This window comes from Antechinus flavipes, chromosome 4 (assembly GCF_016432865.1).
Source record: "Antechinus flavipes isolate AdamAnt ecotype Samford, QLD, Australia chromosome 4, AdamAnt_v2, whole genome shotgun sequence".
NCBI lineage: Eukaryota > Metazoa > Chordata > Mammalia > Dasyuromorphia > Dasyuridae > Antechinus > Antechinus flavipes.
The window spans coordinates 369,566,304-369,585,485 of NC_067401.1; the positions used below are offsets into that span (position 1 = coordinate 369,566,304).

General features: G+C 32.8%; 1 protein-coding gene across 6 annotated transcripts in view; it reads left to right on the forward strand.

Annotated features, from left to right (window-relative positions):
* The window catches only part of ESRRG (estrogen related receptor gamma), a 608,771-nt gene that overhangs the window by 458,049 nt on the left and 131,540 nt on the right, over positions 1-19,182 (forward strand). For all 6 annotated transcript variants that reach the window (XM_051998298.1, XM_051998297.1, XM_051998299.1 and 3 more), the window contains one exon: positions 1,289-1,405. In XM_051998298.1, the coding sequence (XP_051854258.1) occupies positions 1,289-1,405 (117 nt within the window). The remainder of the gene's footprint in view (positions 1-1,288; positions 1,406-19,182) is intronic.

Consider the following 19,182-nt stretch of genomic DNA (forward strand, 5'->3'; position numbering starts at 1 on the left):
ATAACAGGGGGAAAGGGTTAGGGAAAAAGAAGAGACCTTTAAAGCAGTATGTGACAGAGTTGATAGGGAAGGATGCTTTATTTAAGGCAGTTTCTTTGGGCTGTAGGTATCCCCAAACTGTCCTGTTGAATAGCACTGTTATTAATTGAATGCATTACTGCTCAGGAACAATTGAACAAATATTTATTGAGGGCCTGCTGTATTTAGAATTCTCTGCTAGCCACAGAAAGGACAATTTACATGAGTAACAACAATGTATTGATCATCTTACTTTGGACAGAACACCAGAGAGTGAAGAAAAGTTTCAATAAGAAAAATCCCTTTCTAAAGGAGTTTCCATTGAAAGGAATGGAGGGAGGAGGGAAAGGAAATAGCAGTACATAGAACTACAGAACACCCTATCAATAAATCTATTAGAGTTAAGTAAATAAATGCTATTGAAGATTTGAGTGAAGAGGCTTTAATGTTCAGTACAAAAAGAATTCATGTAAAATTCATATAAAACCATACATTAAACTGTAACAGGTAACAAATAAATCCACATAGTAGGAAAAAGCATTTCTTAACCGTTTGTTTTTATGCATAAACTTTCATGAATTTGGGAGTTTTGCCTTGATTTACTTATAAATTCAAAATTTATAGATATGAATTTAGATTTATAAATTGGAAGCACAGAATATATAATTCAACTCATTATCAAAAAGCATGATTGTGATTTTTTTCTAAGAATCTCCTTAATTTCCAAACAATCTTATTTCTACATTGATGATGTTTTCAAAAATATTTAATAATCTCACTGGTATTATAAGAATACTTTAGTTGTCAATAATGACCAGAAATATACACTAAGCAGTAGTTATATAATAAGGACACACACACACACACACACACACACACACACACACACACAATCATGTAAATTACAATCATGTAAATTGCCTATTTCAAGATTTTGGAAGGGTAGGAGCCAAGGAGACTTTGCATGGATATGTTAAAAATACTAATTTTAATTAGATATCAACTTTTATTTTTAAAGCTTCAAATCATATCTTCCCCCATCCTACATTTTACTTCATATTTCTGACCAAACACAAATCTTAGTCTCCTCTGTGTCGTTTATTTCTTTATTCCTCTTATGTTTCTTAGTGAATTCTTTGTGGTCTTAGTGTTGGCTTTGGTTTCATGTGTTAGGGTTTTTTGTATGTTTGGCATTTCCTCTGGGATATTGATGTTTTTACCCACAAAATTTTGGCTCATGGCATTTTTTTCTCCCATTACTGTGCTGCAGGTAATATAGAATACAGCTGCCCAGCCACAAATGAATGTGAAATCACAAAACGCAGACGCAAATCCTGCCAGGCCTGCCGTTTCATGAAGTGTCTAAAAGTTGGCATGCTGAAGGAAGGTAAGAATTTTCTCATTCCACAGCTCTACATTTTTACTCGAAAGGGTAAGTGTGGCTTGGTTAACATTATTACAATTTTCTTGAAAACTGGAAGAAATTGTACAGTGGTAAGTATAAATGTCATAGTGGGAAGGGGGATAAATAAAATCTGTCCCTTTACTCTTGAATATTTTGATAGTATACAACTAAAGTGTTTTCTCTCTCAAGGAAGATATCAAGTAGGATACTTGGGATAGTCCTCAGAAACCACCAGGTACGCTTTATTGATTCTGATTGATCTCTGTTTACAAATTCCAGCAGGCGAAAGGTTAAATTCAGAGAAGGAGCTATTTTTGTATCAGTGACAATGCCATCAAGCCTTTTCTCCCTTTATTACTTTGTACTGATTTGCATGAAAATTCATATTTTGATCTGGGCTTTCCATTGCTGTTGGCCAACTTCCCTTCATCCCCACCTCCCCAACATTCTTTGAATTGGTTTCTGAATAAGAAGAACATGAGAAAAAACTAAATGATCTGGAAAAATCCTCATCTTGATTTTTTTCTTATGCTCTCACATTCCTCTTTATAACTTTTTCAGAAAAACAAGGTCTTTGATCTGCAACAAAGCAAAGGAAAAAATCTTAATTAAAAAAAATGAACCTGTCTCATCTGAAGTAATAAAGAAATTATTCCTGGCTTCTTGTAGTCCACATGTAACTTGATTATTTTTTATGTTTGTGGTTGCTATTTTATACTTTACATTTAGATTCTACCCTTATCATCAGCACATTCTAAATAAAAAATAAAATCATCCCAGTATATTTAGATCTTGGGACAAAAGTTTTAAAGAAATACATTCACCAGTTATAGGAAGAGCAAAGTTGAAACCCTAGTAATAAAAAAAGATAAGGAAGTTAGATGCTATGTTTCATAGTTAGATAAATAATTACTTCTCTTTCTTACCTAATAAGAATGTCTTCTTCCCTAGATCTGACCTGGAATTTTGCTGACCCCTTAGAGTAGTTTCCTTATTTGCTAATTTCTCCTAATTCCAAGCTGAAAAACAGAAACAGTTCTTTTTTTATTTTTGAAGGAAAATATAGAACTTTGATTATGTAACTATGTGGTGGGGAGGAAGGAGGTAGGAGTTCTCTCTCTGATCTGAGATTTCATTAAGTTACAGGACACTCACTGAGGAAATTTTTTTTTTCTGATACAGAACAGCAATTAACTTGTATAATAGGTATGTAAAATAATTGCTTAGAAAGAATAAGCTTCATATAAGAAGCCAGAATTCAAGTTCTGTCTAGTTGTTCAAATAAAGATCCTTTTTGTTTATTTTTTATTGCCCTTCATTATGTCAAATTAACTTCAAGAAACTATTATATAGGAACATAACATACTTTTCATTTTCCTTTTTCAGTAATAATTATGAATCCTATTGTCACTTTCTGCCTTCCCCAAATAATAAACTAATTACTAAGCAAAAACAAAATAAAACAAAAAACCAACATCCAAGTTCACCCTCATTTCACCCCTGCAATATTACATTAATACCCATAAACACTAGAGTTCTTCTAATAGGACAAGGCAGAAAGATTATCAACATCTGAATTAGTAAGAAAAAAAGGAATTAAACTTTTTCTGGGAAACTTATTAGTTAAACTTGTATTTTTGGATGCTGATGTTTGTCAAATTGAAATCCTTCCTAGGAAAAAAATCATCATTAATGCTAGAACTTTAAGCTTATAGGAGCCAAGTTCTTCAGTATCAAAATTAATCTACCACGAGTCCCCTTGAGATGTGACATTCTCTCTTTGAATCATGAGAATGCCAACATACCACTATTTCTTGCAAGTAAGTTTTTTTGTTCATTTGTGTTTGGTGTTATTCCATAGAAAGCTTTTGCATTGTCAGTCTTTGAAAATAAAACTTCCTAAATCATCAAACCATATGTTGCACAAAATGTGCTTCTTTCTGCCTTTCTCTTAATTTGATATTTCCTTATGAAGGTACTAGAGAGAAAGCTTGTCTCCATTTTAGGAGATTAGATACTGGATTTTTAGAGGAACTTTGGTAATATTTTTTCAGATTTTTTTAATTGGGGAGGAGGATATTATAACTAATGAATAAATTATAACCAATCAATAGAAGTTTACTTTCTTAAATATATTCATTTACTTATAAAGATAACATTTATATTTATTTAATTTATTTATATATTAATATATTTATTTAATTTGTGTTTGTTATTAAATTGTGATTTTTCAGTACTTAGGAGAACATTTTAAGGAATGATGCTACTTCCAATTATATTCAGAGGGTGTGTGTATGTGTGTGTGTGTGTATGTGTGTGTGTGTGTAGAATACTAATTTAATTATTCATTTGCTGCCTCTAAGTATTTTTTCCTCTTCTGATATTGAATATAGAAAATTATTTTTTTCCCTTAAAACAATCCTTCCCTCTTTGATATGTTGTAGCATTTTTCCTAAACTTTTGAAAGCTTGATAAGAGTGTTTGAAGTTATGAACGGTTTTGCATAAAGTGTTTGCTTAAGGCAAATAGAAGTATTTAATTCATACCTTTTTAATTTCTTTTATCAAACCTTGAGTAGGTTCACTCTTTAAAAAGGGAATGGACACTTCTGTTATAATCAGGTAATTTTTATACTTTCAATCTTGCCTCCATTTAAATGGTAAAATAGACATCATATGTTAGGACTGATTATTTGGAAAATACTTTGTTTTCCTTTGCTTTCATACAAAAAGTGTCAGGGAAATATTATATTACATACTGCATTGCACTTGGCTATCCCCTTGGCACTAAAGTTGTCTTTGGTACCTGGAGAGAGTAATACTGTCTTAAATATATCTTTATGGATGGAGAGGGATTTCGGTCCCATGCAGTATGTCAGAGATCATGATGCAGTAAATCTATTCAAATGTAAACCTGTTCAGTTCAATTACCAGCATATAATAAAATTTGCTGCTACAACCCCCACGTTGACCACAGTGGTCCATTTAGCCTGATGGCACAGTAGGCCTAGAAACTGGCAAGACAAAAATCTATTTTTACCAATAAATGAAATCATTTCTAGACCACAAAATAAAATTGGGTTGGAATAGCATTAATAGTAACATTTTCTTTCATAATTTTTAATTAACTCTGCTTGTAATCTTGCATAGCATTCTAATTAATGATGTCAAAAGTAAATCAACAGTATCTATTTTAGAATTTCCTTTTTTTTTTTTAACTTAATAAATATGAAGGGACATTTCTAGAAAGAAAACAGCATAAAATAGTGGCATATGAAAACTTGAGCTTCTGTTATATAGGTTTTAAAATGTATTTAATTTAACATAGTAGTTTTTAAAAATGTCCTGTTTTGGTCAGTTTTGAGCTTTTTACTTGCTTTTGTATTTCTTAAAAAAACATTTCATTGATCTTTCTTTTTGTTTTGTTTTGTTTTATTTGTATCAATTTCTTTCCTTACCAAATTTACTCTCCTACTCTGTCCTTCCCCATAGAATGCTTCCTATAGATTGTCTGAGAAGTAATGAACTAGAGGGTTTTTAAAAAAAAGATCTGTATCTGATGTGATGATTTGGATTCCTTGGTTATACTTATGGTATGTTATAAAACTATACTTTATTCTTATAAAAGATAAAGAAGTAAAGATTTTTTTATCTATCTTGCTATTTTCAAATAGCAAAATAGTTTTGCTTAATTTTTTTCTCTCTGGATTTTATAGAGCATGTTCAAATGTCACATGTGTGAATGTATTGGGAGGGGAAGATTTGTATGACTGAGTATATAGTTGTGATTTTGTCAGTTTTTTATTACTAAAACATATTACCTTCTTACTAGCTCCCAAATTATTTTAGAACATTTTACATCACAGTTTTGTACTTTTAAAGTAAAAACAAATTTTTAGCAGTGAGTACTAAAGATGGAGTAGAAGCATTTAAGTTTCAAAGATGGCCAAATAAGCCCTTCAAGAGAAAGCACTCTGGAGCAAAGGAAAGCTTGAATGTAAGAGATTTTTTGCCCTTCTTTGTTTGGATGTGTATGAAAGTAATACTAATGATCTTTACAAATGTTGATACCATCATCAAAGGCCCATCAATTAAAAAATATCTGGTGTCAGTATTTCTGTTTCATTTTTTCCAGAGGCATTGTTCATTTGAATGAAAACCCAAATTTTAATCAAATTTAGACAAAATATCTGGCCTGGATTTATTTATTTGTTTAAAGGATACCATCAACATTTTGTTAATGTGTCAATAGCAGTGAGGGAGGTTTTATTAAAGCAATTATTAATATTTTATTTTCTCATTAAAAAGGATTTTGAGAATTCATCGAACTTGTTATGATTTAATCCATAGTAGGTCAGATCTTTGGCAACTGAGCTTTTTGCTTGATTCCTGCAGGTGAAGCAACAGAATCACCTGCTCTGTACCAGAGTTGTATTTTTAACTTAGACCTCTCTTCCCATGAGAAAGTGAGGGTAGAGCCAGTTTATTATGAATTTGCAAGTCTGAAATAGTAATCTTTTACTCTACATTCTCAGACACCCCATCTAACCCAAAATAGATTGATTTGCCAGACTGAGCTAAACCCATCAGAAAATTGTTTTAGCCTACGGCAATGTAATATAGAAATATTACTTTTATAGTTTCTTAAAACTATCTTTTTGGTATTTTATATACTGAAGTGATTCTTCCAGAATTCACCAGTGTCCTATGATTCTCTATCCATTGACTTTGTGGCACCTGGGAAGGAGACTCTTCAGTTTAAAAAGTCAGAGTTGTAGATTGTTTCATGAAAATGTTTATATGAAATTGCTGCCATTTTCTCTCTGTATGTATGTGCATATCTCTTTATTTACCCACCTCAGGAATTTTTAAATGAAATGATGCAGAGAAACAATTATGACCTAATTATATGCCATCAGTAAAAATTTAAAAATGGAGACAGCTAACCTGACCACAACAACGTATATATATATATGTGTGTGTGTGTGTGTGTGTGTGTGTGTGTGTGTGTGTGTGTGTGTATACATATATATATGTATATACACACCCACATATATATGTAATTTTTAAAAAATTCATTGGTTTATGGAGAATAAATAGGAAGTAATCCATTTTTTTTTTTTTATTTGATAAAATGATACAGGGAAATCAGTATTGAGTCTACTCTTGGTCTTATCACTAGTTCACCTTGTAAGCTTCATCAAGATATTTAACCTTTCTAGGACATAGTCTTTTTTTTTTTTAAACATATAAGATGAAAAAGAGGTAATCTCAAAAAATTTTTTCTGACTTAGATTGTTAGATTGAGCTAGGTGCAAAACCAGGATGAATTATTATTTGGAGAAATTGTGAGAGAAGGGATTTCTGTTTTTTAAGGTTTTACCAAGCATACCCTATGGTCTGTTCCTATTCTGCAATTCTATGAAGTTGTGATAATAAAGGTCAATTTGTCCTTGACTGTTGTTAAGTCACTACTATGCAGTATTCATAGAAAGAAATGACCTTTCTTCCAACCTGTCCTATGCTCTTACTTTATGGTAGCATTATATATTGTTGCATGCTTGCATGTGTTAGCTCTTTGTTGTTAGCTTAGTTACTTTAAAAAAATCTATCCTCATACCTTGCAGATATTTAATAGTAGATGATTATGATTTGAGTGAATGAGTAGAAGTAATGATTAAATTTTTGTCCCTTGCATCTTTCCTTTAAATGTGTTTGGAAGCCCTTTGCATATAGCTCAGCCACATATCCTAATGTGTTTCCTCTATTATGAAATATCTTTCATATCGATATATGAATTCATTTCCCTAGTCATCTGAATTTTACTTCATGTAAAGATTTGCATTTAGGTCCTATCTCTGATACATCTTGGAATCTATGTTAAGGTACTTAATCTCTTAATACCACAGGTAACTCAAAGACTGTTCCATTCTTTAGAATGTACTAGTTTGAAAAAATGGGGAACTGTTTCTCAGTGAGAACCATGAGACCAGTAAAATTTGGTTCTTATTTAAAAAACAAAATGCTCTGAAAACATAGCACTTTATTTAAAAGATGCATAAATGAAATCATGGTATATAATATGAGTTGCCTAAAATGATAAGATCCAGATTTGAACTTAACTGTGCTAACTCTAAATTGGGTAGTTTTTCAGGCAAACCATGTTACATGTATTACATTTGAATAGTGGGAAGAGCTCATTATTGGTATCCAGGAAAACTGGATTCTATTCCTAGAGCCATTAACTTTATGATTTTATTTGTCACTTAAATTCTTGGACCATGGTTTCCTCATCTATGAAATGGTTTACTTGGATGTTCTCTATTATTGAAAGATGTGTTCCAATTCTATCTAGCATTGTTTTAGTTGATCTATGATTCTAAACATTTAAATCTTATAGGAAATTCTTTTTTTTTTCCTTTGTAGCATCAGTAAAGAAATAGAAGCAAGTTTATTTTGTTTTTAATGATTTCCGGGGGGGGGGGGGGGGGGGGAGAAGAAAACAACCTCAGAATCCACATATATAACAGGAACCTCACAGCTATTTTACTGTTATTTATAAAATTGATTTTGCATCTAATCAGATGAAATTTGAAACTATTAAATTTGTATAAATTAGAAATTTTATTTCTACTCTACTCAATTAAAATTCATTTATTTTTAGCTCCTACCTATATTCACATATTACATTACATTTATTTCAAAATACCATTGAAAAGTGACAAGCTTATAGCACTTATGTAACAAATATCATTACTATCACGCCAATTATAATGCTTATTTTTATTTGTATAGTGCAGCTCTGATTTACGAATCAGTTTCTACCAAGGGCAGCTTTTGCAAATTGTTTACTTGGAATCTGTAACATATTTTCTTATAGAAAACAGGGTCTGGTTCTTGTGTCATCTGAGAAGATTCTATCTAATCCATATGTTGCTAATGCTTCATTACCTGTGATATATAACAAGATTTTTATAGGAAAGTCTATTCCAAGATCTAATGTAGGGTGCCAGGAACACCTGCTATACCTCCAATATTAGAATGAGGTCCTTCTGTTTCTTCATATACATGTAATTCTCAGGCAGTGAGGACCAGGGTTTTCCCCAGATTCATTATGGGTTTGATCATAACTTACTTGAGCAAAAGTAAGATATGATAAGACTTATAGACATAGGAAGGCGAGATATTTGATTAAGAAAGATGATATATATAACATCTATTAAAACACAAGCTCTCTAGGGCAGAGCCCATATGTTTGTACATTAACATAGTACCTGTCACATATTAGACACTTAGTAAATGCTTGTTGACTGACTGTAAGAAATAAGAGGAGACCTAACTTGAACACCTTCTAGTCTCTAGGCAAGTCATTTTTAGCTTCTAGGCCTTATTTTTTACACCTGAAAAATAAGAGGACTAAGTTTGGTAAGCTCAAGAAGTGCCTTCAAGGTCTAAAAAAATCTATGATGTTCAAATAATAAAAGAAATCTAGCCAGTGGTAGTGTCAGGAAAAGCTCACTTCATGTGATTCCTAAGTGTAAATGAAAAATATAAAATAACCTCTGTCTATCTTCCTCTCAGAATTGTTTTGAAGAGTTTCCTTTGCAGCTTTAAATGTGCTTTTAAATGCTAGCTACACTACTATAAGTAGCTAGAATAGAACTTTAAGATAAAGAATAGGTTATTTTTTGAGTAGGAGTTATTGGTAGAGAGGAGACAAAAGACGCCACTGTGGAAAATATTGAAATGCAATAATAGATGGTCTTGAGAAAATGATAGATGCTCTTGAGAAAACCACTAATGGATGGACTATGAGATATAAAACTGAGGAGGAAGCTTGCTACACAAGAGGAAGGATCATTTCAACAATCAGCTATTTTAAATACTACATTTACAATTAATGTAATGGGACTAGGCTGACAAAAGTATAGACGATTTGGAAGAAATATTAAAAGAGAAGACTGACCAAATGAAGATGACAGAGAAATTCATATTATTTAATTGGGAATTTCAAAGACTTGTTGTTGTTCTCAATCAGTGTAGTATCGTAGTTGTGTTAAGGCTGGGGGGCAGGTACCTTATCCCTCCACATCTATTCCAGAGTTAGACAATTTACTTACATGTACATATGCCTGATTTATTCAGTTAATATTTCAAAGCATATTTTTCCCCCTTCTAGTCTTTTAGGAGGAATGATGTTTTTCTTATGTTTTTCATTCTGATGTAATTCCCCCAATAGTTTCCTCATGCTTTTGTGGCCAATAACAATATTCTATATCTAAAGGATGCCTTCCCTTGAACAGATTTTTGCTTTTGTTTTTGCTTTTTTTCTTCAAGCCTTGCAGAATAAATGGTGATGGAAGTCCTGGGAGTCCTCTGAATTTGCCCTGACAGCCTGAAGCTAATCTCTCTTTTCCCTCTATCTATCCTTGTGCCCATGCCTCCTTTATTTTCCTGTGTGTGTGGTTTTTTCCTTTTTTTTTTTTTTTAATATGAAATATTGGCTAAAAGGGGGTGAGGAGGATTGTAGGTAAAAGTGTTTAAGGAAATATGTTTTGTTCAGAATACTTTTCAAGGAACATTGGACATATTTTCTAATAAACAGGTTTGTGATCACATGTTTTGAAGCTAAAATAAAAATGAGCTCACTTATATTTCTTCACCAAATATTTTCAGCAAATCTGTGAGTAAGACATTGCCAAGGTGAATTTCTTTTTCAAGTCTCATATTATTAGGCTGCTAAGTAGAAAACAGAAATTATTGTGAGGGAAGTTTGGGTTCCTACTGCTTTCAAAAAGCAGAACAAAGAGAAGGGGAAAAGCTTTAATGGTATTCAAGGAAAATATTTCTGTGCCAGATGACAGTTAATAGAGCTGCATTGACCTCAGTGGTATTTCTTGTGCTCTCTATTGTAATGTTATCCTTAAGGAGCTCCTTCATTAATGCAAAGTATTAAACAAAGCTCCCGTGTTGTACTATCAAGTGATAACACAGAGTATCTTCTTTTAGAAGGTTTTCTTGACATTATGCCATCTGTGAGAGTGGACCCTTTAATGTGTCATAAAAAGTTTTGATTGTAAGTACAATGCCTGCTTTATTGCTTAGCAATTTATGTGTATTACAGTTTTCAAACTACAGAAAATGGAACTATATCTGTTATAATAAAGATGTCTTTAAGAGCTGAATGATAATTTTTTATTATTTAAAAAAATTAATGATTTTTTTTTATAACTTTCACTTTCAAATATATTCTTTCTTATCATACCCAATCAGCTGCTTTTTGTCCCTAAATTTTAACAGATAACAAAGTATGAAAAGCAATCCAGAAAATCTAATCACTTATATAAACTGAGTTTTGACAGTATGTCTATTTATTATTTCACTACTATAATCTACAATATCTGCAAAAAAAGACAGAAGATTATTTTCTCTGAGGTCAAGTTTGATCATAATTAGATGCTGCTCAGTTTCTTTCTTTTGTTCTTTCAGTTTTAAATGTTCTTCTCTTTATATTGTTTTATATATTTATAGATATATTTTTTTAGCAACGTTGGTTGCTTACTTCACTCTGGATCAGTTCATAGAGAGCTTCTCAGGATTCTCTGAATTTCTTTATTTGCATCTTGTAACAATTATAATATTCTGTATTTGGTTCATGCACATAGATTTATTTTGTTCCTTTTTAATTAATAAGTTCTTTGTTGTTTTATGCACAATGCCTTTTATCCCCTGTCTACCCCAGAATGTTGTAGAAGGCTCACTTTGTTTGGGATTTCTTAAGTTAGAACATTCAGTTCTATTTTGTCCTTTTGTCTACTTAAGCTATTGCATTAATCTGACATTCCAAATTTCTGTTGATAGAATGGCTACAATGAGCTCCTACAGTTGAAGAAATTGGAATGACAGATCTCTGAAGGTGACTTGGATGGGGGCATGAAATTCATCCAGAGATCATTAGAATACTTGGGCAAACTGAGCCATAAGTTCTTGACAAACTAGATAATAAGGCTTTGTTGATCTTTTAAATTTTTCCTTTTTCAATCAAGTAGGTTTTATCTCAATTCTTAGGGTTTATTCTGCTCCACCTTCCTTTAAAGACATTGCTATAATACAGAGCTACGTATAATAGTTACATGAGGTGACCTCAAGGGACTCTCTGCTTTAATATTTACAACCTCCATAACTCTAGAGGTTTGGCTTTGTGATAGGATGTATTTATAAAACATGAGAAATGTCCTCAATATTGGAAGGAATAGATCACACAGAAGATGTCTCAGATTTGTTATATTTTTCACCTCAGAATTTAGAGAAATAAAGTAAGATAGAAAAAGCCTTACATAGGAACAGAACATTGTTGTCCTAGAATCTCATTTGAAAGACAGTTTATAAGTCACCTATTCAGACTTAGAAGTCTGAGTCTATTCTAGTTTTCTAAGAATGGCTATTCATTTCTCACTTGAATTTCAGTGGTGGAGAACTTACTATCTCCTGAAATAGTCATCTGTTACCTTCCAGCACCTTTGCCTTTTCCCATAATTTTTCAAAGATCATATACTATGCATTTAGTCATCATATCCAAGTTTTTTTTCCCCTAATACTTTGTTTTTCAAAGCTAAACAGAGGAGTTTATATTTGATCTGAGTGGAAGAAAGGAACCCTTAGAGTTTTCTGAGTAGGCTAGTGATGTAGTCATGTTTGCATTTAAAGTAAATAACTTGGTTTCTTTTTTCTTTTTTTTTTTTTAATAACTTTTTATTGATAGAACCCATGCCAGGGTAATTTTTTATCGCATTATCCCTTGTATTCACTTCTGTTCAGATTTTTTCCCTCCCTCCCTCTACTCCCTCCCCCAGATGACAAGCATGTTGAATAGGTTACAGTATATCCTAGATACAATATATGTGTGCAGAACCGAACAGTTCTCTTGTTGCACAGGGAGAATTGAATTCAGAAGGTAAAAAAACCCGGGAAGAAAAACAAAAATGCAAGCAGTTTATATTCATTTCCCAGTGTTCTTTCTTTGGGTGTAGCTGCTTCTGTCCATCTATAAATACCTTGGTTTCTGTGGAGGATAGAGATTGGACAGAGAGTTGAGAAAAGGAGACCTCATAGGAAGATGTCACGATAATCTAGATCAGTGGTGATGAAAGCCTGAGCTAAAGTGATAGGTCTGTTAAAGGTTTGTATGTAATATATATTGATAAGCAAAATGGCAACAGATAGAGTCTGAGGGCAGAAGTAGAGTAAAGTATCTAGTATGGTGTCAAGATCACAAAATTAGAGCTAATGTTTAAGACAGACTAGAAAAATAGCAGTACTTTACACAGAAATGTTGGGGTGGAAGGTGTTGAAAGGATGGGAGTTGATTAAAAAATAATAATAAATTTGAGATTTCTCTTGTGTTATCAAGTTTGAAATTTCCAATAGACATTGTAGCATTGAAGTTCTGGGGTAGACTTGTCTTGAAAATGAAGATCTAAAGGCCATCTGCATGAAGCACTTCCTTTTATTACTAAAAAAAAATGACATGTTGGAGAACTGGAAATGGTGTGATTTGTCAACAGAATTAGAGGGCAGAGGGAGAATGAAATGCCCAGTAGGGTGCCAAGCTCACAAACCTGGAACTGAAACAACATATAGGACAGACTAGAAAAATGGTGGTAGTTTGAAGCCTATGAATCCCTTTTCAGAATAATGTATTTAATGCACAAAATGAAATTCAAAAGACTACAAAGGGAACCAATTCTTAACAATAGGGACTGGGGTTGGGGGTGGGGGTGGAGTTTGTATTGTTGTTTCTATTCATTCTCAGTGAAAACCAGTACCACTCTAGGCTTTTCTATTCCTGACCTTTTTTATTTTTTGGTGAAGCAGTTTGGAATTAAGTGACTTGCCCAGGGTCACACAGGTAGTAAGTAAGTTGAGCGTCTGAGCTAGTAAGTGTTAGATTTGAACTCAGGTCCTTCTGACTTCAGGACAGTGCTCTATATTTTAATAAGACCATATAACTACTTTGTATTCATATGCAATTATCTGTCCTTGGTTTCATATTCTCTGAATGCCATTTAAGGCAATTCTAGATTTCTTAAAGCAATTATTATTATTATTTTTTTAATTTAGAATTTAGTTATTGAGACTACGCCATCTATCTTTTCCCTACTATTGCTGTAGAATCTTTCTAACTAGTAGGGTATTTTAATTACTAGTTTCACCTGTTCTTCTTCTGACCAATATAAAATTACTAAAGTCAAACTTACGTGGTCCATTACTCCTTTTTAGAATTAGCCACAAATCTGTTAACTTATCCCCACCATTCTACTGGGTCTCTTCTTTTTCTGAGTCTTCTCTGAATTCTTATCCTCAAGTTTTGGATTTTCCTTGACTCCTTGGATTTCTTGGCCATATCAAATGTGCTTTCACTCAAGGCATATTTCCCACTCTTTTAAAAAGTGCTTCATTCCATCTAAGATTTTTAGAAAATAAACTCATTCCTCTTTTTTTTTCGGATGAGGATATTAACCCCCATTTTAATCAATTTAGTTTTTAATTTCATTGCTAAATATCAAAAGGTTGTCATCTTTTTTAAATTTCTTTATTTCTCCAATGGGGAAACTGAATTACAGCAGATAAAATATTTGCATATATAATCAATTTTTTTTTTTTGTAAAGAGTTCCCAGTTTTCAATGGCTTCTTTGTCATTTAGTTAACTTTAATTTTACAAATAAACAATAAAATTATTGTAACATTGAGAATGAATTAAATGGTCTCATTTCCAGAATAATATTACATAGCAATAAAAGTTATTTGAACTAAATTGTTCTCTTGTTTATATGACTTAAAAAGCCCCAATATTTTGAAACCATAATGTGATTAAAAAGATTCACCTTCATATTTAATTAGACTGCCATTTAACATTTAATTCCTCATTTTTTAAAATAGAAGAATATTTGCTTACTCTATACCAATGTATTTCCTAATTTTCTACAGATGATGATGATGATTTTTTTTTTTTTTTTTTTTTGATATATTTAGCCTCAAGGGATGGAGAACTGGGGGTAGTTGCTGCTAAGGCACTGAGAAAGCTGTTTCCTCATTTGCTTGTGCACAGGAAGTACAGTGACAGCTTTGTAAGTGTTCAGGGGAGATGGGGACAGGCCTGAAAGATGTAGAACTGTGTTTGATACGGCATTTTTTTCCCCATGAGCCCCCAGACAAATAGCAGCCCTTTGTCCCTGTTCCTGGCCACCCATGCACACATATATCAACATGGCACTACTATTTGTTGCAAAGTACTTGAATTTAATATAAAGGGGTCCTGCTCTACATTTGAATAAGGGCCATTTTGTAAAGTACTTCATCAGTTTTATATTCCTTCCATCTAACCTCGACCTCCTTTCCCCCTTATTCTTTGCCAATTCTGTTATTTAGATGTATATCTTATTTTAGCTAAAGGGGATTCCATTGCATTTATAGGACATCAAATATCACACAAACCTATTTACCCCTGAAGCTCAAGTAAGATAAATATTAGTCATATCTTTAGAGATTATATTATAGTCTTGTCGCTGCTCTCTAGCTTAGTAGGTTGGGAAGCCACCACCTAGCTTCCCTAAGGCAAGTTGTCTGAAAAGGAACAAGCCAGCTGGCTTGGCCAAGGTTGACCAACGATGAGAGGCAGGCTGGATTCCAGGTTCACAAAAGTTACACCGTGGAGAGTAGGTCAGTGGCTTCCCCAAAGCCAACTAGCTGGCAGAAGCCTCCGGTGCCCAGTGCTAGCCAAATCCCTAAGCCTGATGGCACTAGGAGGGAGTCCATCTTTTTTGGCTCCTCAGAACAAAAACAGATTTGAGTGAATAGAAGATTGTCTTGCATTGAGAGGCAACATGGCTTTGGTGGCTGCTGGAAAAGCCCATCAGGGACATGTTTCACTCGGGAACAACTGTAACTGTCCCTAAGGTTGCATTATAGATGCTACAACTAACTTTCTACTCCCCCGTCCCCCATTCCCCCCAAGTTTGCTCCTGTTAACATTGTTTAGAAGAATTTTCATCATTTACTTACAATATTAAAAAAGAAAAAACTATAGAAATACTCAAGGTAGCAGTTAATCTTCTGATACTTTTACAAAGATTTTTATCAGGTTCCCAATATATCCACTTATGTAAGTATTCAATTATAAACAAAATTTCTCCTCTTTACTTTTGTGTTGAACTGGGGCCCAGGACCAACTCCAGAAAGCCATTTCTATTTTAACTGCAGATTGTGGGAAACTTAAAGTTTTATATGATGTATACAAATTAATTAATTTCCAGGTGTTCAGTCTCAAGTTGCTTATTCACCTTGGCATATGTGCATAATAGGCCAGCCTTTTTACATTGTTTTCAATTCCCAGTTCAAACCTGTATACTTGCATAGTACAATCTCTTTGGTCTTGGCCCAATGTCCACATATCAGTCCCCTTTCAAAACTTCTTTCTCTGCATTAAGTTATTTCTTTGTTCTGCTCATAGAACTTATCATAACTTTCCTCTTCTTGGGCACACAGCATGAGCGCCAAATCTCTGAACTTTAATTCTCCTGATATAAAGCTTTTTCACTGGTTACTTTAAAAAAAATGCTATTGCTCTCTTTATGTTTTATATCAACTCTTTATTCATCCTTCCTTTATAATAAATAAATTTTCACAGCCAAGTGAAGCCAAGCAGCTTATTAAGAAACTTCTCATGTTATATGCAATATTCCACTTCTCAGGTCTTTTATCTCTGCAGAGAAGTGAGAAAAGTTGTTGTCTTCTTTATTTTCTTTAAGGTTTTTTATTATAATTTTGTAGCATTGGGTTTCTTTCATTGTGTTATTTTTTTTCTTTCCATTTCCAATATTAAAACTATTACATGTATTATTTTCTTAATCCTGCTTATTTGACTTTGCCTCAGTCCTTAGAAATCTTTTCATCCTTCTCTTTTTTCATCATTATCATTATTGCATTGCTTTTTGGGTTTTTTAAAAAAATCTAAATTTTCTATATAACTTTATGCCAACATAGTAACTACAAACTTAACAATTTTCCATCTTGCGTTTTCCCATAACCTTTATTACAGAATCACCTCTCACTGACATTTGTGTCTTCTCAGAATTCACATCCCTTCCTTCAGTATTTAAGTCAGCTATTATATTGTTGGTATATAACTATTTTTTCTTCCAGTAAAAAGTATAACCTTCTACAACTCAGTTTATGGTATTTGACAGTTTTTTCTCTCTCTGGAAAATATATCACACCATGGATACTCTGGTGAAGAGCCTTATTTTAACTATGTTGGTCTTCAGAAAACATATGTAAATCTGAAGCAGACTGAGCTGCTTCATTTTGGAATTGAGGTCACCCTAGGTTCTTGAAGTCGTCCTAATAAAATAGAAGGCCTAGCATATTCTGCTTTCCAGAACAGAATATGACCAAGAAAATTAGGATTTTTGAAACATTTTGAATTCTAAGACCCTGATAGACTTAGTTTTTTTTTTCTTTCCATTTCCAATATTAAAACTATTACATGTATTATTTTCTTAATCCTGCTTATTTGACTTTGCCTCAGTCCTTAGAAATCTTTTCATCCTTCTCTTTTTTCATCATTATCATTATTGCATTGCTTTTTGGGTTTTTTAAAAAAATCTAAATTTTCTATATAACTTTATGCCAACATAGTAACTACAAACTTAACAATTTTCCATCTTGCGTTTTCCCATAACCTTTATTACAGAATCACCTCTCACTGACATTTGTGTCTTCTCAGAATTCACATCCCTTCCTTCAGTATTTAAGTCAGCTATTATATTGTTGGTATATAACTATTTTTTCTTCCAGTAAAAAGTATAACCTTCTACAACTCAGTTTATGGTATTTGACAGTTTTTTCTCTCTCTGGAAAATATATCACACCATGGATACTCTGGTGAAGAGCCTTATTTTAACTATGTTGGTCTTCAGAAAACATATGTAAATCTGAAGCAGACTGAGCTGCTTCATTTTGGAATTGAGGTCACCCTAGGTTCTTGAAGTCGTCCTAATAAAATAGAAGGCCTAGCATATTCTGCTTTCCAGAACAGAATATGACCAAGAAAATTAGGATTTTTGAAACATTTTGAATTCTAAGACCCTGATAGACTTAGTTTTTTTTTTCTTAATTATGTTTCCTTGCTCCATGAAGATGTGATGTTCAATATGTTTTGTTTCTTTTGTTCCTACAGTGCCTTCTTTTTTTTGCCTCTCTCAATCCTCCACTACCTCTAGCAATAAGTTTAGGTTCAGTTGAGGAATTTCGTGGAGGAATATGAGTTTAAGGCTTATTATTATTTATTATTATTATATCTCTCATTTATATGATACCTTTTATTTTTAAATAGCTTTTGATAACATCTCATTTAATTTTCAGTGCTAAACAACAATAACAACAAAACCTTTGGTGAGTATAGTAGGATTAGTTTTGCTTTCTCTCTTTTATAGAGGATTGTATTAGTCTCACTCTGCCTTGTTCAAACTACATCCAGAATATTCTGTCCAGATCTAGGCAGGACAATTTAATGAAAATGATGACAAATAGTTGCCCAACCAGTCATTCAACTAGCCTAGATAGAAATTTCATCAAGATGATGAAGGGAATTCAAATTGTGTGATTTGGGGAGTAATTGTAATATAGTATAGACATTTTACCTGATGAAATTTGCTACTGAGAAAGATATATGATTAACTGCACAGGGCTTTTGTGCAGAGGGCTGAATTAGGACAAGCGGGTTATATTTGTGAGGAGGCTTATTTCAATTCAATGTACTGAAGAATTATCTAACAAGCTATCCAAGCTTGTGTGAAATTGTTATTTTCATATTCCTTGCAATGTTCAAATAGAGGCTGGACAAATTTCCCTCCCAGGATATTATAGAGAAGGTAGCAGGATATTAGCCAGGCAGGTAGATAATTGCACTGTTCTTGTTCAGTTGTGTTTGAGTCATCATGATTTGGAATTTTCTTGGCTAGAATGGTTTTTGCCATTTTCTTATGTAACTTATTTTACATAAGGGACTGAGGGAAACAGAGTTACGTGATTTACCCATGTTCATATAGCTAGCAAGTATCTAGGGCCAGATTTGAACTCAAGAATATGAGTCTTCCTGATTACAGGCCTGATATTCTATCAATGGTACTACCTAATTGCCCCTATTTGGATTTTACCTCCTTGAATGTAACTTTCACCTGAAAGATTACTTGATTCTCTGTTTTGATTCCAATTTTTAAAATTTATTTTTTATTTTTACCAAATACTTTGATTTCATCAAAGTAAAGTTGTTGTTTCCAGGCCAAAGCATCTTCAATAACAAGGGAAATATTCACTCCCTTTATGTTTATCTCCTTTTGGAATATCTCTCTTCCATTTTCCTGAGAAGATTTAAGGTGTCTGCCAACCTGACTTTTATCTGCCAACAGACTTTGGGGTCTGTGTTTCCACAGACTGAATTGTGGTTGTTTTATGGTTCTGGAATGATATTTAACTTGCTTAATAGTAAATTTTACCAGATATTTTGATCATTGAAATGCTAATCTTCTTACATAGACTCTATTGTTCTCTATGATAAAAGCCATATTTTTGAACAGAGAGTTGGCAAGTTGCAAAATTATTTTCCTTTTTTCGTTGAACCTCTTTTCTTGCTGTTCCAACAGTAGGACTTTGCTATAATACTTCAGTTCTTGAACTATATACATACTATTCTACTCTTT